Raw genomic sequence first — 24,316 nt, forward strand, 5'->3', positions numbered from 1 at the left:
ATTGAATCAGACTTTGACCACAGCAAATCAGTATGAAAGAAGCGAATTTTTTAAATAGCGTTATCTACTACTGCAATTCATACAGAGGATGCTGGAAGCTATCCTCTGTACAAATAAGATTGTAATTGGGCGACATACAGGTTACAAAGGTAAGTTCTTTCAGTTTCACATGCAAAAATGCTATCCTAAGATCTGAAAGTCACACAAGCTATCCTGTATATCACCATCCCTGTGTACAGAACCTCACGCATTTAGAAACAAATGCTGTTCTAAAATGAATGTAAGCTGCTTCACATCATTTTTTAAAATTCTTTCATTATCAATAACAGTAATAATTAAATCCCTGCATATGATTTCTAATGTGATGCAATCTCCATATTAATATAAATCTGGTGGTTATTTGTGGAAGGGGCTTTCCAACAGCTATAAAAGATTTTTTTCTTACCCTCAGGTTTTTAATTTGTTTTTAGGAATTCTAAAATTTCATACATGCTTGATTCAACCTCTGATTTTGACCTTTTGGGGTTTTTTTTACTTATTTATAAATCAATTTAAGCCCCACACTTATAAACCAAACATTCATTTACATAAAGTTTCAGATTTTAGCGTTTGGGCATTGAGACTTGAAATCTTGAACTTGAGGTAGTCAATGCAATATGAATGGTAAAGTAACAAGATATGTGAATCTGAGTTCATTACCCACTGACTCATCAACTCCTCTCCTGTATATTGATAGTAGATAATCAGATCATTACAGCATTCCAAATAAACACTTGACAAAAGTTTCAAGAAAATATATTTATTCAATTTTGGCAGAGGAAGAAAACATAATACATAAAACAATTTTTTACACCCTTCTTTAGAAGTTATCTTTATATCACATTTCCACTAAAAATTGCAGTAGTATTTAAAATTTTAAAAGGAAACATTTAATTTTCACAATAAAAGAACTTTTAATGTGAAATAATACATAAGAGTGCAAATGTTTTATTTTCTTGTGGCTAGTACTTAATTTTCATGTCCTTCAGAACAGTGCAAGTTATATTTTAAGTAAGTAACACTGAAAGCATCCAATTAATATGCAGAACTAATATGCAGAATTCTGTTAAGTGAATAACACAGATTGTAATTTTTCATGATATAACATCAATTCTCCTCTCAAATAACACTGAAAAAGACTTTTCCAAATTTCTGTAATTACGACAACACAAGTTTTTTTACAAATCCCACACTCAAGTCCCCAGCTGAAGCAAAATGAATCTAAGTGGAACCTCCTCAAAACAAGACATCCCCCAGGCACGTCCAGCTTCTGTTCTGACATGTTTATACAGCTCTGTGGAGTGCAACTGATACTTTCTTAGCAGAAGCAGATGCAAGTCCATTGGGATTTTTATTTTTATGAACAGGAACTGGGGCAGCAATCCCTGAGATTCTCTAGGATGCCTGTAGCTGCGTTTTGACAGCCATCATGTTTTGCTAATTTTCTGTGAGCCGTCTACTCAAACCAGTTTTCTTTCAATAGAAAGCGCACAGCATCGTCAAAGCCATTTTGGTACAACGATTCCATTTTCTCCTGGTCTGGTGGGAACAAAGCTTGATTAAGTCTTACCAGGTTGGCCAGAGACAGCTGCAACAGAGCAAGAAGCTGTAAATTAGTTTATACAACTTATCTAGATGTGACTGTTCTGTCATCTGTTTCATGGAGCATATGTAAAATGAAAAGACCAGCATGGCTGTGTCTGCACCAGGAATTAACCACATCCAGGGTCACTGCTGAGTGCCAGGACAAACTGGCACGAACAGCCCACACACATGGAGTTAAATTCACAGCATCCAAGACAGCCTGTCTGCCTGTAAAACTGTCCAAAGTCTCTGAAACACTTGAGCTTTGGAAACACTCCTGAAACTGTCTTGCAGAGTGGTAGCTGGCACATGTTAAACTTGTGCAAGGAAATATTTTGACAACTTACTAGTGCAAACAACCACATTCTTGGGAACATTCCCAGGCAATGTTTAACATATAAGTATAAATGTAGCTTGTACTACCAACAAGTTAAGAACTACTCAGCATCTTAAGTGGTCACTCTGATCATCTCAGAAGATTTTGGAGTTTATTCTTGAATACAGACTTTATTAAATTGTTTACAACAGACTAAAATATAATTATATTTAATAATGCTCACAACAATTTCTTTATATAATTAATACTTAGCCACATTATTATAAACAATTTTGCAAAACAATATCAAAATCATCTTCATTATTTGAAGTAAGCAATTGTTCAAATTCTGACACTAGGAGATGGAGAGACAGAAAACTATTCACCTTCCAATACAGATAAATGAAGACATACAGCTCTTTAATTTATGCAGATGACAACATTGCTGAAATGAAATTATTCTTAGTGATCATTTATACACCCCTAAAAGCAGAGGTGCTTCAATTCAAATAGTTTAAGATGTTGCCTGGGATTCTGCACAAGTCTGCACATGACCCCAGAACCAATGTAACAGTGCAATTAATTTTCTGTCCCTAAACTAAACTAATCACCAGCTCATTTTTCATCCTCTAGACACAAAACGCAATCAAGAAATAGATAATGATTGCATATCTTTCCAAGATATATGAAATCAATAATCTTGTACTTTATGATCTTCATCAAGTACTATCATTCTTAGTATCTCTATGTGAAGCATGACAAAGATTCAAAAACTGGTCCAACAGAGAAAGGTGTTACGTAACACTAATTTTAGTAAAATTTTAAAAAAATTACAACTGCTTCAAAAGGAAGTTTTAAAAAGTACTGATTATTGTTGGCCTTTCTTTCTAATGGAATATTCTTGACCATTAAGTCTATCACTATTCAATATTTTCTTTCAGCATGTTGAAGAAAGCAAAACGGTGGTTAAAGTTTGTGAGACAAACACTGCAAAGACATAGATGTCAATGATGAAAAGGAGGCAATAAAAATCAGTCTCGTATTTCAATATACAGAAATGTTTCTGCAGCTTCTAAGAAGACTTCTGGAAAAGCATTGTAGTCACAAATGTTTACAAGCTCTCTTGTGTAATGCAGTGACAGGTCATGGTACATACCATTTCAAAATGTACAACTTAAACTTGCATTTTAAATTCAGTTAGAGCAACTGATTTCTGTAAGTATGAAGAAATATCCTGCAGCTGTCCTCTTCTGAGGTATTCCACTTTATTTATTTTTACAAACATTTTGCCTACTCAAAGACAGATGATATGTAAAGCAAACCTAGTATTATTTACACTGAACAGCCTGTTATAATTTGCTTGATTTTGTACTACATCAATGTTTTTCAAACTTTATTCTACATTCTCCTTTCCTTGTGTTTAAGAAAAGGTTTAACCTCCATTTGCAAAACAGAAGCTACCAGAACTTTATGTAAGCTGATATATAAGCAGAAAATAGGCACTTAAATATGAATGTAACTGCAGAAGTGCTTCTTAGTGTTTTCAAGTTAATAAAGAAGCAACTTACCATCATATCTTGTTTTGCCAATTTAACATACAGGTCCACACGCCCTTTATCTTGTGGGCAGATATCCAATCGACCACTGAAAGGGGAAATCGTCACAGTTCTTCCAACAGGCAAGATAGGAAGGCCATTGGTAAGGCCACCATCAACCCACTTCTATGGGAAAACAAATATTTTCAAAGTAACACCAGTACAGTATGATCATAATGCAATACTTTACTCTTGCTGACGCTGCCTCCTCCACTCCCAAGAAAACTTACAAGTTCCCCTCTAAGAATACAATGAATAAGCTTCAGCATGTGTCAAGTATCAAGGAACTGATAATCTACACACAGAGATTTGAATCAATGAGCATTTGACATAACGCACAAATTTGCATGTAAGGTATTTATCAAGCTACTTACAAGACTTTTTGGTTAATTAAAAATAAAATGCCCCATACAGAAATTTTTCTCAACATGTACATGAAAAGACAAGACTGGTAATATTACACATAAACAATATCATATAATGTGAACTCCTCTAGAACATTATTTTGATGACAATAGGAGCTGTACAATCTCTATGTGTAGGTACTCTGCAGAAGCTAAACCGTACATGACTCCTCTCCGCTTCTGTGGTTTTTCTTCCAGAGCCTCATTTCTTACATACACACTACACTTCCAGCAGTAGCTGGAAGGGTAAAGATGGGAAGGACCTGAACAACAGTGACATAAGAGGGAGCAGACATAAGTCTGCTGCAAGAGTTGAGTATAGTGATAAATGAGAGCAAGGGGCCAAATTCTGTTCTGATATAAACAGTACAGCTATGACATCGCCTGTTAATGTATTTGTACCTTCCTATTTCTTTCTGTGCTTACAGGCATGGCTCAAAATTCAACACCAGTCTGCTGGTCAGATGGATTCGCTGACATCATACATGAGGTTTGCTGACCAGATGCATCTCAGTGAACTTTACACATCTAAATTAGTAATTCTACACTTCCTTTATCATCAAGGGAGAGAAAACACTTCTAACACATGATTCATGTTCTCTAAAAGTAGGTGTTTGTATCTCGTTTTAATTGTGCTTAAGTCTTCACTTTTGTCTTTGCTAATTATAAAGGAAACAAACATTAACTACATAAGATGTAAACTACTGCAGACATGCAAAGCCAGGCAAGCTGAAATGCTGTAAGGGATTATAAGATTCACCTCAGTGTTTTGTAAAAGTTTCACCTCCAGGATATCATCCTCAAATTACATTAACACAGACCACTAAAAACAAATTGCAAATTATACTAGTACTCTTCAGCACCAGTCAAGCAAAAGCCTGCTTTTGTGATGTAAGTGATGCTCTGTGTGACCATCATAAATAGAAAATAATGCCAGCTTTGCATCACAATTTCTGAAAACACCACAGAAACTTAGTCACAGAAGTTTAAAAAACAAACATCAATAACAAAGAAACCAAAAAGCCCAAAACAAACAAACAAACAAAAAAAATCCTCTCACAAGAAGTAAATTATTGGCTGCTGGCAAGACATTAGCTCTTACTATAAGTACTTACAGAAGCATTAACTCCAGTTACAGTGTTTGCTCTTCAGAAGCCCCTGAGATTCTCAGAGGTCCATCACTTCCATAGATCCCTCTGAGCTGTGTCCTTTACTCTCATTTAAAGCAAATCTTATTTTAATTTTATACAGACTTCTCCCAGTGTCACATTTGATTTCCCCCGTGAACTCCTGTATCTGATGATACGCTGTTACTCTTTAACACATGGATCCATAGCAAGGGGGTAGTGGTGGTATCTATCCAGTGGTGTGTTTGTCTGCATGCACAGTCCCCTCACAGCACTCTTTTCTTCACTCTCTCAGATCAGTTTTATGCTCCTGATCTCAAAATCTAAGCTACAAATATTAACATTTAGTAGTTTCTATGGCCCTTTTCATCCTATTATTTCATTATATACTATAGCATCTGACCCTTGACATTAGCTGTGTCAGTACCCACAATATACTGCTGAATTCCTTCACTCTGCACAAACATCAAATTTCTCAATGAGAATTGAGATTATTTTGCCTTAGAAAGAGAGGGAAAAAATTTCCGGAATAATTTACAGCTATCTTTCAGATTTCTCAAACTTCCACTACAGCTTTGCCATAAGTAAAGCTACAACATACCAGGATATATCTAGCACCAAGGCTTTTTTTGTGTCTGTCTATAAATAGTAGTTTATTATTGATTTATGTGCAATGTTCCTTGGAGTACTAAGTGTCTTTTTGTTACATTTCCTACAGTGAAAAATGTAACAGAGTCTGTGTGTAAGCCATGTCAAAGACACCATAACAAATGACATTATTGATGTTTTCCACAAGTATAACTTTGTACTTCTAAAACTTAAAAGTTCTCACATTTTAAAAAATTATGATTATTTATTTTTCCCTTCCCTCCTTATATAACTTCAATACTTACCTGAAAATCCAAACATTTACTAAGGCATGGGCAATGCTGTCAATTTAGTACTATTTTCTGTAGATTCTGTTACTCTCTTTTGAGCATTTGAGGGAAACTGCTTTTCAATCAAAAATATTTTAGCTCATGTTTCCTAGTTGCAAAGTATTTATAAAAAACCCATTATTTTCTGCAAAAAGACAAGTGAAGTATCAGCTTCTCTTAATTGCACCAATCAATTCTTGAATAATGCTTCTTAGCTGATGAGACAAATTCCTGGTAGCTTCTGAAGGAATTTCACTAATACTCTAGAACAATGCAAAAACAGATAAAGTTTTGAAATAACTTGCAATGAAAACCAAAGCAGAAAACGACATTAAGGCTTGACCTAACAGAACCTACCCATTTATCAACAGATGGTTTTTACAAAGCTATTCCATGAGAACTACAGTCACACCAACTACAGACTCATCAGCAGACACAGCCAACTCCATCATCTGCAGATCTTTATCTGTCTTGAAAATTAACCTTGTCAGAGACTCAAAGGATACCAAACCAAGTCAGAGAAAGATAATTTCACATGGAGCAACTAATGTTACTGGAAGCTTAGTTCCAGGATACCTAAAATCTCCAATCCTGGCAATAAACTAGTCCTATCAGGTTAAGGACATTAACAGGCTATAAACTCTCATATGACATCTTAGACTTCCTCCTTATCAGATTATTTTCTGACTCATTAATCAGAAAACATACTATGAGCAGACTTCTGTTCTGTCCATACTAACATGAAATCTAGCTTATTCATCCCAAGAGTCTAGCCTGCAGGCATCCATATTTACAGGCAAACTAGCTCATCCCCTGTAAAGCCAAATGCTTCCTAAAAATAAAACTGAAGTGCAATGTTTACCCCAGGGTTCAGTCTCTGTAGGCATATGGGCAGGCTAGCAACATGTTTGACTCATTCAGCAAAGCTGCACCATACGCCCTTACTTACCCACCTGCACAATGGTGGCTGGTAACACAGCACAAGTAACACCATGAAATACACTTTAGAAAGAGTCTTTGGAGACCTGGTGATGTGTGTGCAGGTGACACATGTAGCCCAGAGAAAATACAGATCAACTGTTCTGAAGTACAGATAAGGCCAGTAGACTCAAGCAGCTAGCAGGAAGTAATCTTGGTTCCATGATGCCATGGAGCCACGGCCTAAGGAATTTACCGCCTGAAACCAGGGTAAATGCAGACAGACAGAAGCTGGTCTGTCACATGAAGCTTTGAGGAGACTTGGAATATGATGCTCTATGATAGGTGACCTTGCAGAGCCAAATCCATATCCAATCCACCTTACTGGGTTGGTGCTCACATGTCTGGGCCATGTATCTGGCCCTACAGCCTGTGTGTGGAGGCCCCTGCTACGCACCCACACATCCTTATCAACCATTACTCCAAACCAAAGAAATGCTACTGCAAGTGAGAGCTCTCACTCACATCTAAACATCTGGGGCTAAAGAACGCAAGTCAGAAACATTTAAAGGCAACAGCTTTCTCAAAAACACCCCCAAAAAACTCCCTAGTCCACAAATGCACTGTTTATAGAGTCTAAGAAAAGTCAGAGCAGACATGCAGAACTAATTATTCCAACAAGTAACAATAAATGAAAGCAACCTCATCTCAGAAACTGCCTTTTCTGACTCTCACTAAAGGAGAACAGCAAGAAGCTTTGAGAATGACAAGAAGCTTTCAAGTAATAGAAGAATCAGTTTCCATTAAACTTTCATTGATTTAAATTGTGAATGCAAAAAATACTCAGGAATGAGAACTGTCCCCTAGAAAAAAGGCTGTGGTAAAATACTAACTACAAGGCTAAAAAAGATCTAAAAAGGCTTCATTAAATATTACAATACCTATGCAACTAATAATAGAACTGTTCATCCAGTAAAACGGGTTTTAAGTACTTTTAGACAATGCTCTGAGCTAACTTTTCAATTTCTTAATTGAAAGAATACCACAAGAAATTTAATAATGACATTTTCTTCCCTTTAACTAATGGTAGAATGAACCTAAAATAGCCATATATTCCCTCTGAAATTGCACAAGCAACATACAGACTCAATCCAAAAAATTCCAGACCCTGGGAAGCTGCAAGCAGTCGCCATTTACCTCAAGCAGTCAAACAATACTGATTTAAACCCTTCCAATATTTCAGCTGATATGTATTGCTGTATCTATAATTCTAAAGCTGACAAGCTTTCTGATATAATGACTACCTTGCTAGCAGCAAATGGGTATGGTTTTGTGGGGCTTCTCGGCAGGAGGGGCTGTGAGGGTTATAAAGAGGCATCATTTGTATGAATGGGGAAGTGAAGTATCATGTGTTTTTCATAAGGAAGAAATAGCCATTTTCATGCTTTTAAAATGATTCTTGAAGTGTTTATATATTTATATAAAGACAAAAAAGACAAAAAAGTTGAAGGAGCTAGATGAGTAAAGACAACTGTAAAAAGGTTTTCTTGTAAGAAATACAAAATATAGTATTGACGTTGCTTTCCCTTAAGATGAAATAGTTTCACCATAAATGAAGAACATATATAAAGAAAGTTTGTAGCAAATGAAAAATTACCTGTCCTTTAAATTCTACTGGCTTAATTCCTGCATACACTGGTATAAAACTACTTGCTAGCAGGACCTAGAGAGAAGAAAGCAAAAAGAACAGAGAAAAAAAATCAAAAATGGCAACCAAGGAATTTAGATAACATATTTTCATATATATATACCAGTCAATATATTAGTTTTACATAAATCCACTGTCATCTCAAAATGTCTTCTTGTTGTGGCATGTCAAAATGTGATTAAAATTATTCAACAGGGTTTGGGTTTTTAGGACTTGACAATGACAGCTCTCAAAACAAAATATCAAAAATTAACTCAATGATTAATACAATTTAAGAGTATGAACTTAGTTTTGCACAATGTGAAGTAAACCTTTAATTTCAAGAAATTAAATATGCATATGAGGAAAAAAAGCAGTATATTGTCAAAAATGAAGCTGACCAAGTCATTCTGTTAGCATATTAATATAGTATTTACTTTTCTAATACATCAGATTTTCAAAGTTTCAAAAACACCATGAACATCCTGGAATTTCACATATGTATACCTTAACCATTGTTTGTATTTATAAATTCAAGTATTAACAAACTATTATTTCCCCTACTTCATTGCTGTCTATAGCTGTTATCAATTTTTAGTTTAATTTTTTTTTTAGACCAGGACACCCCTTCTGTGATGTACAGCTGTGCACACACATATACCTTTCTATCCATTCATAGCAATACCTATGAGACAGTGTGGGCATCTCTATACCTCTGTATCCACACACACACACACAGATATCACTATACGGTATTTATAGAAGAGGTAAATGCATGGTCAAAGCACAGTATGTCAGATTTTTTCATACAGCTAAATAGGGAGAATATGCACATGGTCATGTGGTGGTGGCATGGATGACCAATCAGAACAGAAGCAGGTCACAAAGTGGTGCATACACTGTGTGAAAGATGAACAGGTGCAGAAAAAACCCACAATCCATAGAGATTATGAAAGAAAATGCCTGAGCTGTTTTGGCTGGAATTACATTTACTTTTACAAAATTTAAGCTATTTCAGTATTAAGCTACTTTGCTCCCCTAACGAGTTTTAGTTAAGACTGTATATGTATATGAAGCCTTCAATTTCACTTTGAAAACTGCTTTTCTGCCTATTTCTCTTCCTACTGATGTAGGGCATTGTCTGAGCTCAGATAAAAAGGCGCTCTCAGTTTTCTAATGTGAATTTGCAGCTATTTCTCTACCAAACTTTCTCTACTAAGACAAGATTCCTCAGTTCCCAACATCAACTTCTTCCCCAGCCCAGCACTTTTTTCTCTTCTCTTCCTCAACTCCATCTCACTGACTTTGGCCCTTCTAAACTAAGAAAAATTTGAAAAAAGCTTTAGTGAATGGAGTCAAAACCAGGTGAGTCCTGCAAATTTTGAGTTCTTTTCAAGAGGACTGAAGCAATCAGTTGTTCTTACAAAGTCGCTTAGATCTCCAGAGTGAGGAGAGGCAGGACAAGTTTGAAGAACAAACACTTCCAGTATTTCCTACCACTAAAAGACCAGTGTGGACTGCTAGGCACTGCCTTACTTTCCCAAGCTAAATATTACCAGTGTTCTGTGCCTCGCTCCCTCACAAACACACAAACCCCTCACCTCCAGTTTAAGAACTTCAAGTCTAGCAATGTTGATATAAGATGATTGTCTTCACATATAGGAAGACTGTTTCTGAAGTGGGAGATTATTACCTGCCTTTCCAAGTCCACAGAGAATAGTAAAAAAGATAAAAGTTTAGCATTGTAGCAACACACATTCAGTTTAGCCTTTATGAAAAACTCTGGAACCATAAGGCTTGTTTATTAAGTATTGAAACCAAATCCATATGAAGTTGAAAGATTTCTGGCAGGGGGTACAGACGTTCTGCTGTTTATAAAACAATCTGCCCAGCAGTACCTTTATCCATGCCTTGGATGTAGGTCATGCCTAGGCATGATACAACAGAATAACCTAACAAGCTCTACCATCCCTGCTCCTGTGGTAGCCACCAGCATTCAGACACCTGTACTCATGATACAAGCAGAGCTGAAGGCAGGCACAAAAAGAGGTACTAGGAGCTGGACTGAAGGATCAGACAATATGTGCATATTCCAATGAGTTACGTGTAATTTTATTACTATTATTACAACTCACTCTACTGCTACCATAGCAAACAAAATACAACAGAAGTGGCTAAATCATGAAAAAAATCTATTAAAATTCTAGAAAAAAGGAAAACATTCACTGATGTTTCTAATTGTCTCTGGGTTAGAAGATTTTGCTGCATAAACACAAAGAATAAAAATTTCCATGCTTGCTACCATTGCATACTACAGCTAGAGATAACAGTGCATAACTTGAGATAAATTTTCCACATAATTATATTTGCATGATGAAGTCCTGTAAAGTTTGAGAACTGTCCATGTAGAATAGGGTCAAAATTTTAAAAAATATACTTTAAAGGCAAACTCCCAAGGCACACTTTAAAAAAATGACACTTGTTAACAAAACTTCAAAGTGATAACTATAAAGAAACTCTTATTAGCTCTAAGCATCCACAAGGATAGAGAAAGAAGGAATTCCTTTTTATTCTATTTCCTCCTTTATTCCACTATATCTCATTATGTCTTCCACTAAGATATAAGCAATTCCTATAAAAATATCTGCTTCACATGCATCTGAATTGCTCCTACCATCTTGTATTACCTTATGCATACAATCCTGATCCAAATTTAAAATGTGGGATTCTAATGAAGAGAAGGGAAGTGAAAGATATACTTGCAACATTTTGAGATTCTCTACTGTGTTCTCATATACTGAAACAATTAGTTACCTGTTACTTCTAGAAACACTTTGCCTACAAGGTAGAACTTGAATAACCAATGAAGGAAACACACGCAAACACCGAATAAATTCTAGCAAAATTTGTGAAGCTGTAGGATCAAATTCTGCTTTAAACATTGTTTATATTATGATTGTAGCACCACTGGGAGTAGAAGTGGTTACCTGAACAAACCAGTGATTTTACTGTACAATTAATAATATACTCTGAAGTCTTGAAGAATCTCCAGAGTTTTTAGTCATAACTGCCATATTCAACATGATTACCTTAATGAGGTCTTCCCTGGAGGCAAAATTTGAAACCAAGTGATTTTCCCCACTCTTTGAGTTCGTGACTGACACATAGAGCCGGTTCTCAGCTATCTCATGAACATCAGAAGGAAGAATAGACTCTATGCCCTCCCTAGGGGAAAGAAAATGCTCAGCATTACTCACTGCTATTATCTAAAAACCTCGCAAATGCATTAGGGGTGAGCACCCCACAGCACAGAAGAAATATGCACCCTCTCCATTTGCATTTGGAGAACTTTCTAACCCAGAAATTATCTTACAGAAGCAGTAAGATAGGTACCTAAGTGTTTTCATAAAATCATAACCAGGCGTTACAGCACCAAAGTTCAATCTTCGGACTTCCTCTGCAAATCCATAGGCAAAGTCCTTACATTTCTGGAAATGAAAAGCATTAACCATTAAGGATGCTGAAGTGATGAGAAGCATGTTCATCTGCAGTACCTAAAGTACACTGGAGGTTTTAATAAAGGAGTTATTAGATCAAACACGATTTTCCCATATGTGCTTGGTTTGTAACAAGACATGCATATCAAAATGTTGATCCTTTTCTAAGGATTAATTTGTAAGGGAAAAAAATCCCTAACAAAAAAAAAAAAAAATTATAAACTCTGAGGATACCACTTCAACCACCAAGGAAAGTTAAAGGCTGTTTTTCTATATACTACCACTGCTAAATAATCAGTTCCCTAGATCATGCCAGTACAAGAACAATCATTTAGTTCAAAATCTAAAGCCACCTTTTATTTTAAGGTCTACTTTAGACCTTAAACCAGACACAAGTACCTTAAGATGCCTATAAGCAATTAAAAAAAATTTACAACAATTTCTTCTCACTAATGCAAAAAAAAACCCCACTAGCAAATACACATATTTAATTAATAAAATACTACAGAAGTACTTAATGAATGGAAAACTGTGATTGATGACATAGGAAGAGAATAAACTGCAGAAAACCAGGCAACAGATTCCTGCACAGAGAACCTTTTGCGCAAGCTGAAATGCCCAGCATTAATGACTACAGAAAAATAGCTTGAAGTGTGTGTGAGTCCTTATAACTCCAAAGGGACAGTAAAGGAATTGGTATAATTTATTTTTCAGCCATAACATGCTGAAACAATGAATTATGACCCTGAGTGCTTAAGACTCACTATTCAATATTTGTAATCCGTTTTTTATTCTTTCATGCAGGCTTTTCTAATGATTTTAGGGACTTTGGAAAAAAAAAAAACCTAAATTCAATCTTATGCAATCTTCTGAAATTGGTACTTCATAAACTCACCCACATTCACCTATATAACCACACGAATAAAAGATAGTTTGGGATTCCTGGATTATAAAGTGCATAAAGAAAAATTGCTAGTAACAAAATAAATGATTGAGTGACTATGGAAAGGAAAGGGGGAAAAATAAGAGAGATACAAATGTATCCCATTGAGGGGGAGGATACAGAATCTATTGAAAGGAAAACAAGGAAGGAGGTGGGGTGAGGATTAGCACGAGATCAGAGCTAGTTAAGTAATAGAGTTAAATTCCTCACATCGCTTGTATGACAAAGCACTCATCTTAGTGAAAGACAGAAATGTAGGTCTTACATCCACTTTCTCTATATGGCCTTTGAATACAGGTATCAAAAAGTTAACTAAGAGGTTCGTACCTCTTAAAGAAACAATTATTTGTGCTGCTTAACCTCACATTGGTTAGATTTGCACCTTTACCCTATGAGATGCTTGCCATTGCTAGTTCAAAGCAAATTAAAATATATAAGGCACATTCAGACACTTGTCTCTACAAATGCAGAAGAAATCCACAAAACCCTACATAAAAGCACCTCAGAACTACTATCTTTGTATCTAAGATGTTTAAATAAAGCCATGGGGAGCTAAGAGTACCAAACTAGTGAAATGACAGAAAACTACTTTCCATATTACAAGTGCTAAGAATGGACTGTACTTGGACTCTCAATTTCTGTTCTCTAAAGGGACAATTTCTTACAGCTATGAATTGTTTTAGAATCTGAGTGCCAGAAGCTTTAAATAATACCTCTACATTTTTAATAATCACTGAGGCCATGTTTAGAAATTGTAACTGATTGTATTGAGTTAAGCAAACTTGATATCAAATATGACCAAGGTAATTTTAAAATAAATTATCATTTATCCATAACTAAATAAGCTCACTTAGAAATCCCACGTCCCACACTTTTACAAACAGTGAAAAAACTCCAATACATGACAGAAAAACATTTGGGAACTGTCTTAGAACAGCAACAGTTGAAACAATAAATCTTCAGTGTTACATTCTCTCCAAGATTGCCTTGCAGCTTTAAGACTAGGAGATGCAGAAAGTCCTAATTATGGCTTATCTAGCATTGCCATCTCTGGAGAGAGGAGGGAAAAAAAAGAAAAAAATAATTAACTGATTAGGAGCTACATTTGTGGATATAAAATATTTCAAGCTAGAAATGTAGTAAAGATAATAATGTAATTTTCCTGACATGAAAAGTTAATTCTATTCAGCACAGAACACTGCCTTTACTTAAATTCCATGAGAATTACAATTATTCCCACTGACAAAAGAACTCTCAATTTTCCATTTAAACCATATAAAAGAATAACTAAAAAGCACACAAAAATGAAAGAACTAGAAAGTTCATGAAGCTTTCTTTTGCAACAATATGAAAAATACAACAATCTCAATGTAATACAGACCTAGTTTCCACAAACAAAAACTACAAACTGTTCTAGTATTTTTACTTAGATAGATCTTTCTAAGTTGGACCAGGCTGAGAACAAGGGCTCATACCCAAGGTCTGCAATAAGCAGAAAAATTTCCTTGGGCTAACAAAGGGCTGCCATGCTCACCACACAGGAAATTAAAGTCAGAGGTACACATTATACCAGGCAAACTTGAAACTGAACTACCAGTCAGAGGTGACAGAAGGGGAGTAATGCCTGCACAGAATACAATGAGGTTCTCTCCACAACAGAGTGGAACTTGCCTAATACCAAGTCATATAAAAAATGCTTGCAGAGGAGTGGGGTAGGGGAAAGAAGCCAAGGAAAAACCTACTGCTGAAAGTGATAGAAATATAGTTAATGCTGCAAGCTGAGTTCATATTCCAGCAGAAACAACCAACAAACACACAGAAAGATCAGTGTTAAAGTGGGGTTTGGCTAGTACTATTATTTGAATCAAATAAAGTGAAATAAGCAAGGCCTAGAGAAAGTTATCAAATGCTCACTTGGAATGAAACATAACTGCAACTTAAACCAAAAGTCTAACAGTCTCTTTTCCTGACAATAATTAAAAAAACTAAAGAAATACTAACATTTTGGCAATGCCTAGTCCTCTACGTTTATTAAGGCAAAGTCACTACATACAGTTCAGGAGGGCAAAGCAGCCTTAACCTAAGGGGAAAACCGAGCAAATAGACACCAAAATCCCCCTAATGCTCCCCACGGAATCTGTAACATTGTAATCACCGAATATAACCTTGGCGTCTCTGCATGACATCATACCCAAGGTGAGAAGGGAGTGGCATCTCTGGAGATGAAACAACCCAGACACATCAGAACAGAATGCTGTGAGGGTTAATCCTACTGGGTGCCTTTAAGGCATGGGCTGCACTGAGTTTAACAGAGATGCAAAAGCCTTTAATGCTGTTCAGTGGAGCACAGGGAGCCAGAAAAAGATCTGAGCAGGTGGGAGCTGTTTATGAAGACACACTTCATCTACCATTTTCACCTCCTTTCTGAAAAGGTTAAAAGGGTGATGCTATGCACTTGCTTAACAAAGCCAACAGAACAGTGATTCACTTTGTAATGTACCATCATTAGGTAAATATACATTTTGGTATATTAAAGAATACCTATTGCCTACAAATAAAGGTTCACAAACATGAGATTTTACACAGCTTAAAATATAAGGATCATATATTTTTATCATTAACATTTTTTGTTCATGAGTCACAGATGTGGTTAATGAAAACATGATGTAAGAGTCCCATTCCTAGCAAGTAACAAGAAGAAATAAACAAGACACAAAACATTTTAATAAACTTAATGAAAGATGATTATATATAAAAAAGTCCTTTGAAAATTATCATGGCCTATACCTACGAGTTTATTAATTACCTCTATATTTTCTGGCACTGCTAACAAGACAGCGGCAGCCAGAGATCCCGCAGAAGCTCCCGCAAAAGCTTTCACATCTCTCAGTAACTTCTTACCATGCCTGTGAAAAGCAGCTGCTGCCCCCAAGTGGTAAATGCCCAGAAAGCCACAAGCTGCAAAGGACAGGTTGATGTGTTTCATCTGGGCTGTGGAAATAGTGTGCTATAGTCAGAAAAAAACTGTCTTACAATATTCATTTATTCTTTTTGCATAACATATTCTTGACTATATAAAAAATGCTAGTTATTTGAGAACAGTAAAAGCTTTTGATCACTAAATACATCAAGCAATCAGCAGTTAGTTTAGTATCCCCAAAACTTAAAAAAAACTCAAATAATCCTTAGTACTAATCCCTTTTCAAATCAATCAAAAATACATACCTTTATATACAAAGTAACTACATATTTTCGTGATTTGTTGGAGAACAACTACACAAAAGTGATTAAAGAACACCTCTAAAGGACATTGTTAATCACCTTTATCAAAAAATCAAATTAATTATAAAACTGCTGTTTTATACTTATCAAGTAGTGACAGGACTGGGAAAAGGGATTCAAACTGAGAGAAAGTTAAGATCAAATATTTGGAAAAAAATTCTTTACTGTGAGGGTGGTGAGGCACTGAAGAGGTTGCCCAGAGATGCTGTGGATATCCCATCTCTGCCAGTGTCCATGGCCAGACTGGATGGAGCTCTGAGCAACCTGGCCTGGTGGGGAGTGTCCCTGCCCATGACAGGGGAGTTGGAATGAGATCATTTTTAAGGTGCCTCCCAGCCCAGGGCATTCTGTGATTCTATGATCACACTCCCCATTACACAAGCAGAGTCTTGAATCTGTTACAATTCTCTAAGAGAGGAATTTTTTTCTGTTATCTTTGAAACACATTTGTTCACTAGAATTATTAATAGAAAAAAATTTAAAGTAATTACTAGTTCAGAAAAGAAAACCAGAAAACATATTGTTGCTACTATTAAAAAAAGAAGGAATGAAAAAAACCCCAAAAGTAAAATAGAAAGCACTAAATATAAGAAAATACACATAAACATTCTAAAGGTGTCTAGGCTAGAAATTTAAAGTTAACAAAATAAAGAAACAAAAATCAGAAGTGTAAGTTCAGATTATTAAGGACAGTTAATTAAATAAACAAAATAGAATACTGTAGATTTTATTAGCTCTTCTGTTTCTGCAAATATCTGTATCATGAAAGCAAGGTATTCTGCAGATTGTATTTTACAGATGTAAGAGATATTGTACACACCATCTTAGTATTGAATTTAAAATAACTCCCTACTGTACTTGGGTACATCTGAATATAAATGGGAATAAAAGACAGAAACTGTTGTATCAGTCCTGATGAAGAGAGGCAAACATATACAGCACCACACTTTTGTTAAAGATACCTCTTCATCTCTGAAATGGGAAAGGCAGGAAAGATGAGGATAAGAAACAGCTTTCAAAATCAGCAGATAAGAAGACTTGCTAAACTCAGCTGCTTTACCCACAGCATCATTAAAACCAGACCTAATGATCTGACCAGGTTTGCTATTTTACTAAGAGAGAGAGCATCTCATCATGCCAGGGAATATCTGGTGCACCAGTCAAGCCTGCTAAAACACATAGTTTATCAACTGTGCTGGAAAGGCTTCCATATCCATTTGTAAGTAGGAATACCTATAACAAACAGATTTGTAGTCATAGAAAGCACTAGAGGTTGGCTTTTGCTGTGACAATAGGAGAGAAAGGCATTTAAAATGAAGCAGGTTGATTTACCAAATAAATTGATTTACCATTTTTTAAAAGAAGTATCTTTTAATTTAAAAAAAGAAGTCAGTGTACTGAATAGAAGATAAAAAAACGTTACTCAAGATGTTACTAGAAAACAACAAACAACTCTACTTTGATTTTTTTTTAATAGAGTGGAAGAAAACTAAAACAGTCATTGAAGTATGATGTCACAATGTGCTTCCTTTCAGGATAGTTAAACTCCTGGGAGTTTAACCAGCTGTCTCCACATCTTTTACAAATTAGGAGCAAATACATTTGCATCACAGCCCACTTTGACAAAAAGGTGAAGCAGGTTAAAGCAACTGCATTCTTATGTGGGAATGGAGGAATCAACTCCCATTTTATGCAAAACAGATCTCAAGATCAAGACACTACTAATATGAAGCTCTATATGAAATGAAGATTATGTTTACACAGCTGATTGGCCAAAAAGCATGCAAAGTACGAGTTCAAAAATCCAAAGAATTACATCTAAGGGACCTATGAAATATAACTAAGAAACACAAGTGTAAGATAATAAGGTTATGTAAATCAAAATAAGTATATGGATGCTTATGTACACGTATACATACATTTAAACCTTCTACAAGGCTCATGTTCCAAAAAGTATGTCTCTCTGTTGGAAAATAATCAAATATTCACAAAAACAAAAGCAAACAAACAAAAAACCCACCAAAAACAAAACCAAAAACAAACCAAAAAAAAACCCCAAAAAACCAAACAAAAAAAAAGGGATGAGAACCACAAAGAGTATCTAAAGCATGGTTCCAGTAAAAAACATCTTAGATTAAAAGTTTTTTTTTGAAAAGAAAAATTCCCACGAATGTGGAAAAAAAATCACATTTCATTGTATAAAGAAGTGGCTGGTTCATTTTCACCAGAGCAAGAACAGGAAAGGAGATTATTTAAACTGAGGAAACTATTAGAATCTCAGACCAAAACCTACTGAAAATATGTGACTTAAGTCAGTTATCCATACCTCCTCTTACACACTTTTATGAGGAAATTGTAGTTTCTTAGACAAGTTTTAGTCCTGTCCAATGATCAGCTACTGGGAGTAACCCCTATTCTCTTTTGAGTGTCTGCATACACTGCATTCACTCTTTCATGTGTGGTAATTTCTTAACACTTAGATCCCACACTTTTCTGCCTCCTTCATTTCCCTACCCAAGAGACAAGAAAGAGAGATTATTGAATGAGTATTCACACCAGTTACTTGGCTGACAAAATGATTCAGTGAGAGAAGAACACACAAAAAGAAAAAAAACAGCACTAAGATTTCAAGTCAATCAATACTGTTCAAGAATGCTGCTAGTCTCACACTCTGTGAAGAGTAGTCTAATTTCAAATCCAAAAAGATTAATGAATACAGAGTAAAAATGAGGTAATTTTTTTACTTTTAGTGAACAGAAGTACTTGACCCACTGGATTTGTATGGTATGCAACCCAACACTGTTTTACAGATTCTCCAAGAGAATCTCTGATTAAGGGTAGCAATAAGCATAGCTGTGTTACCCAGACATTACACTTCTATTAATTAGGACCAATTCTCAGCTATACATTAAGTATTTGTCATATACATAAAAAATTAAAAATTCCTTAGTACAAATGTTAATTAGCAGATGACATTCATGCTCAAATTATAGATCTACTGGTTACATCTAGCTGCATGACTGAGAAATGGGGTATGCACATACCTATATTAACCCTCTAAGTGGATAAATAATGACAAAGAAAAATCACTGAATCATAGAATCATTCAAGTGACTTCTTGCCCAACCTTCTTATGTTTAAAACAGGGTCAGCTATGAGATCAAATTTGGTCACTCAGAGCTTTACCTGGCTGCTAACTTGAAAAATCTTGTAATGTTTAGCTCGTAAGTGACACCCAGCATTTGTCTGTTGCTGGATGAAATAATCAGATCCTCTTTCATTTGTTCAGAATATTAAAATCAGCAGAGTATTGCAAATACTCAACATGACAGAGAAGAAACAGAACATTAATGTTTTCAATCAGTACTACGCATCCACCTACAGGAAAGTGGGTGTAACTGAGGCCTCTTCAACAAATCTGTGAAAAAACAGTTAACCCACAAAGGATGCAGATGGCAAAGATGAAACAAATAAATAAGTCATGGTTCTATAAGGAACTCTTGGTTCAAAGATACAGTGAAGCAATGTTGTTTTACCTTGCAAACAAATCTCTGAGTAAGAGGGAAAGATAAGAAAGCATTTGTTAGATGAACATCTTATAAAATCAGAAGGGCACTTTCAAAAGAATCCTTGCAAATATGTCACGGCATCACTCAATTTGGAAGTTATAATGGTGTATTTCAGACAAAGTATGATTCAAAAATGTCTTTTGTTTGATGATCTGGTAGATCACTGCCTTTTTGATCAAAAAAGTATAGTATGATTATAAAAACTCCAAAGAGGAAAATGAGAGAAAGTCAATTAAGGATACATTGTGACTATTCCCCAACAAATTCTTATAGAGTAACAGAAATAAGGCATAGTCACATGCGGACACAAACCACTTCCTTCAGCTGCCAGAGCAGAGAGCAGAAATCTTGCTATTTTAGAAATAGTATGAAACACCTTCGCAAGACTTCAAAACAAATATTCTTAGAGAGTTTAACATATATTTTGACAATTAAGGATATTAATACCTATCAACACAAAGTTGTGCATGTCTTAAGAAAATGTTCAAATGAACCTTGAAGATGCACAAAAACATTTCAGCTGGACAGTGCACTTAATGTAGAGATAGGATATAAACAGGACAGGGCAAACACTTCTGCCACTGCTTTTCAAAAAAATGTTGTCATCTCACATGACTGGAGGAATTCAAAATATAAAGATTTCAGCTGGTCAATGGGATAGAAAGGCTTCTGTTGTCTACAAAAGAAAAAACAGAAGCGTAAGGAAAGATATGTACAAGAAACCTGAGGCTGTTCAGTTTCATTATTTCGCAGATAATGCAGGAGCACTCAGGAATAAACATAAACCTAAGAGTTTCCTTTAAAAGATTACCACATCTGCAGGAAAAAAACAACCTACTGGTGATTAAAAATCTACTGGGAGGGTGGGGGAATTACTGTTTACTCAATAGTATCTCATCCATTTTATAATGCAAACCTTCAAAAGAATGCATGTAAGGAGATAAGGCTGCACAGAAAAATTTTGATATAGTACCACAGAGTTTTCTGAGGACGGGTACTGCCTTCCTGATTATCATGCACATGAAATAGCACAACAGCTCCTCATAGGGCTGTTTCCTGAGCAATGTAATTACAGAAACATTGTACCATGCCAGTGTCTTAACCCATCATAACTACCTCCCTGTCATCCCACTTGTAAACAAAAGCTGAAAATGCCCAAAGCAACTGAGTACAAACACCTTTACAAACAAAATCTAAGTATGTACAGAATGCAAATGACCAAGCACCCTGAAGCACAGGAGCTAAAATGTATGATGCCTAACAGCAAATCTGAGAATAAGGTATTAGCAAAGAGTGACAAAACAAGCAAAGTCACAGAAAAAAAAATGCTTTAGCTTGGCAGCACTGCTAAAGAAAGGTCATAACAGTAACAACTAATTTACCTGAATCAAAAATCCCCACTGACACAGAAATGTTTGGTTTTTTTCACATTTCTAACATGAAAAAAAAACCGCACTAGCATAACAATTCACAGCCTTCAGTGAATATAAGAGTTTGACAAAGCTGAAGAAAAAAATAAGTACATAATCTAACCAGCCATTAAAAACCTTAAGAAAATCTTGAGTCTTTGCAAACTATAACATTTGCATATAATGTCCTTAAAATTAAAAAATAAATAAATCACATGATATCAAACTTTCAAATTAAGATTCTAGACCTTGATCCTTAAAATGTCAACAGAGGGCAGGGACTTCTCCAGAAAAGGGTGGCAAAAGGTTCAATACCTTGCAATGAATGTTGTCTCTCATCACATACTCCATTAGGACTTTTTCCAACAGCTATTTTCGTTCCCTCTGCACTAGTAGCCATTCTTCTATCAGCTACCGATTGTTTATCATTTACCTTGGACACCTACAATCACAGAGTCAGACATATTACCATTAGAAAGAAAAACAACAGCAATATGACATTATTTGACAATAATTGTTAAGTCATCCAGATGAATTTTGCAATTGCTTAGCTGCTACAAAACAAGTTCAAACATCAATGTTACAAAATTTATGCTTGCGGCAATTTATATTTTAAAGACTAATTTAACTAAATATTGAAAAACTGCCATTTGGATATGTCAGTGTCCAAAATGGAATTTATTTTGTGTCATTTACCACTATTTTTATTTATATCTACAGGTTTTTTTTACAATCAAACTCTTCTACTTTTATCCTCCCTTATCAATCCATTTCCTCCCTACCCTCTGTTGTACAACATTGCATCTGTAAGTAATTTTTCAGAGAATTCTGGTCCTATTCTTCACTTAACGACTGTCACTCTAACTAATCAGCCTGTCAGTTATCCTGCTCTACTGTCTGAAATACAGTTTGAAGAAAATTAATGTTTCTCCCCAACTCAGAGCTATCAGAAGAACACAAAAATTCACTCTGGAACACGAGTATTCCAGCACTTATTGCTGCCTGCCCCTTTACCTTGATAAACTGAAAGCATCTTCAATTCATAATTAATGCTGCAAAATCAAAAGCTTAGGTCTGTAAAGTCTAAAATAAATTATCACTGTATTTATGCACATCAATTTTAGATGATCACAAAAATACTTACCTGGAATTTAATGCTGTCATGTGGCACTCTTACAGTGCAATAGTTTGGAATTCCAATCCAAAGCTGCTGAGTTTTGGGAAACACGCAACTACACAGTCGGCCTTCTTTCATCTGGAGCAACAGTATTTGAGCACTACAAAGCTTTTTGGCAGTCCACATTTTAGTAGAAGTGATCTCTGGATCCAGATGATGTGGTAATCAAATTGATACTCGCAGAAGCTGTTTTACCATGAAGTTTTACAAAGGAAGCATCAATAGGTGAGCTTGGACCCAATAAAAGCACACGGCAGAAACTTTCTTTTAAGCATAACCTGTTTAAAAGACATCACGAAAAAGAGAAGTAGTTGAAGGAGTCGTCCCAAGGCCCTGGTATTGTAACAAGCCGTTCTCACACTCATCCAACCAGAAAACACCGAGGCGTTAACAGCTGATTCTCTTGACAACGAAACATTTTTGTTCAGTAGCTCCCTCTCCCTCTCACCTGCCCCCATCTGGTACCGCGGTGTTCACCACTGACTATAAAGTCAATTGTTCATTTCACAGACAGGAAGAAATAAAATTGTTAATAGCAGAGAACTCCAAACGAACAAACTGTTCCTTAAGACTAACAACGTGAATACACTGGTTCTTCTACCTCAGCTGAAGATAGTGGATGCAGTGCTCCAGCAACTTCAAACAACGTGTTCACTAAAAGTGCCGATGTCAAGATCCAGTATGACACACTCCAACATGCTGGCTGCTACAAGGCAAGTCTCGTTATCTTCTCTGCTACTAAGACAGCAGAGGGGTTACTCACACACCCACTGAAAGCCTGGTTCACGCCTTGACCATAAAGAAGAATGTATGGAATTGTGCTGGTTCATTGGAGAAGCCGGTTCCTGCCTGACGACCACTGCAAACCAACCCCCCCGTGACCCTGTGCCGGCGAGGTCTCGGCGGAACACCGCCTACTTCAACTCAATCCCAACCAAGCAAGTGAAAGGTTTTCTGTTTCATCTCGTGCGCCTTGAGATCAGGCTTATGGTGCAACTGCATTTTTTCCTACTTCCACTTTTGTCCAGCAAACAACCGAAACAAACAAGCAAAGCAGCCGAGACGGAGAGACAAGGTTTTTAAAGCTAGAACAGAATGTGAGTGACAACCACGGGGCACACAACGCCAAAGTACAGCCACTGCGCCTTCTAAGCTTGGACACTTACAGCAAGCGGGCGATTCCTACGCGGGACACGGCTCTTCAGAGGTCAGTCACCTCAACTCCGTCCCGATCGCCGCTGCCTCCCCGCAGGCCTCCCGGGGGGGCTAAGGCGGCACTGTGCCCGGCTCGGCCCCGCGGCAGCCCCGATGGCGGCCGGCACGGGGAGGCGGCGGCGGGTCCGGCCCGGCCCGGCCAGCCCTGTGCGCCTGCGCTGAGCCCGGCTGAGCGGCGGGGCCAGGCCCGCGGCCGCTGAGGCGGCTCCGCCCCGCGCTCGGCTCCGGCCGGGGGCTGTGCGCCGGGCCCGGCCCCGGGGCGATCGCTGCTGTCGTGTGGGCGGCGTCCGCACGCCCAGCGCCGCGCTTGTGCGAGCTCCCCGTGCAGCAGCGTCGTGTTGCTGACAAGGTGGCTTCAGAGCAGTAAAGATTATAAAGATTACACTTCTCTCTCTCTCCTTTTTTTTTTTTTTTGTCAGTGTTTCCGTTTTACGAAGGTGAGTCTACTCAGCCTTCTGTCAGGCCTGGGCCAAAGCAAACACGGCACACAGATTCAAGATGCAGATGGATCCTGCAGCCAGCCCAGCAGTGGAAGAAGACATGCTGAGGGGGGGCAAAGACGCCTGTGGAGCAGAAGTGTAGACGTGTGAACTCTCCCTGGAGTCTCACTGACTGGGATTCAAACCAAACTTGTAAA

At 36.7% G+C, this 24,316-nt stretch overlaps 1 protein-coding gene across 2 annotated transcripts; it reads right to left on the reverse strand.

The window, feature by feature from the left end:
* Positions 1-783: 783 nt before the first annotated feature.
* Positions 784-23,729, reverse strand: PNPLA4 (patatin like phospholipase domain containing 4). 2 transcript variants are annotated; one of them, XM_066313844.1, is made up of 9 exons: positions 23,631-23,729; positions 22,432-22,742; positions 21,603-21,729; positions 15,834-16,018; positions 11,981-12,075; positions 11,677-11,812; positions 8,558-8,623; positions 3,508-3,660; positions 784-1,627 (listed from the first exon to the last, which is right to left on the reverse strand). In XM_066313844.1, exons 2-9 carry the CDS (start codon positions 22,588-22,590, stop codon positions 1,496-1,498), a joined length of 1,053 nt encoding a protein of 350 aa, XP_066169941.1. In that variant the 5' UTR covers positions 22,591-22,742; positions 23,631-23,729; the 3' UTR covers positions 784-1,495. The 2 variants fall into 2 exon arrangements, with proteins under 2 accessions (XP_066169941.1, XP_066169942.1); XM_066313845.1 differs by lacking the exons at positions 21,603-21,729; positions 22,432-22,742; positions 23,631-23,729 and having other exon boundaries at positions 15,929-16,018.
* Positions 23,730-24,316: the final 587 nt, after the last annotated feature.

Source organism: Sylvia atricapilla, chromosome 2, assembly GCF_009819655.1.
Source record: "Sylvia atricapilla isolate bSylAtr1 chromosome 2, bSylAtr1.pri, whole genome shotgun sequence".
In the NCBI taxonomy this organism is placed as follows: domain Eukaryota; kingdom Metazoa; phylum Chordata; class Aves; order Passeriformes; family Sylviidae; genus Sylvia; species Sylvia atricapilla.

Excerpts from the sequence above, each read along its gene's own strand:
- PNPLA4 (XM_066313844.1), bottom strand. The coding sequence starts at position 22,590 with ATGTGGACTGCCAAAAAGCTTTGTAGTGCTCAAATACTGTTGCTCCAG. Across the intron at positions 16,019-21,602 it reads GAGACAACATTCATTGCAAG|CCCAGATGAAACACATCAAC; the intron begins GTATTGAACCTT and ends CTATTTCCACAG. Across the intron at positions 1,628-3,507 it reads TGGCAAAACAAGATATGATG|CTGTCTCTGGCCAACCTGGT; the intron begins GTAAGTTGCTTC and ends GCTCTGTTGCAG.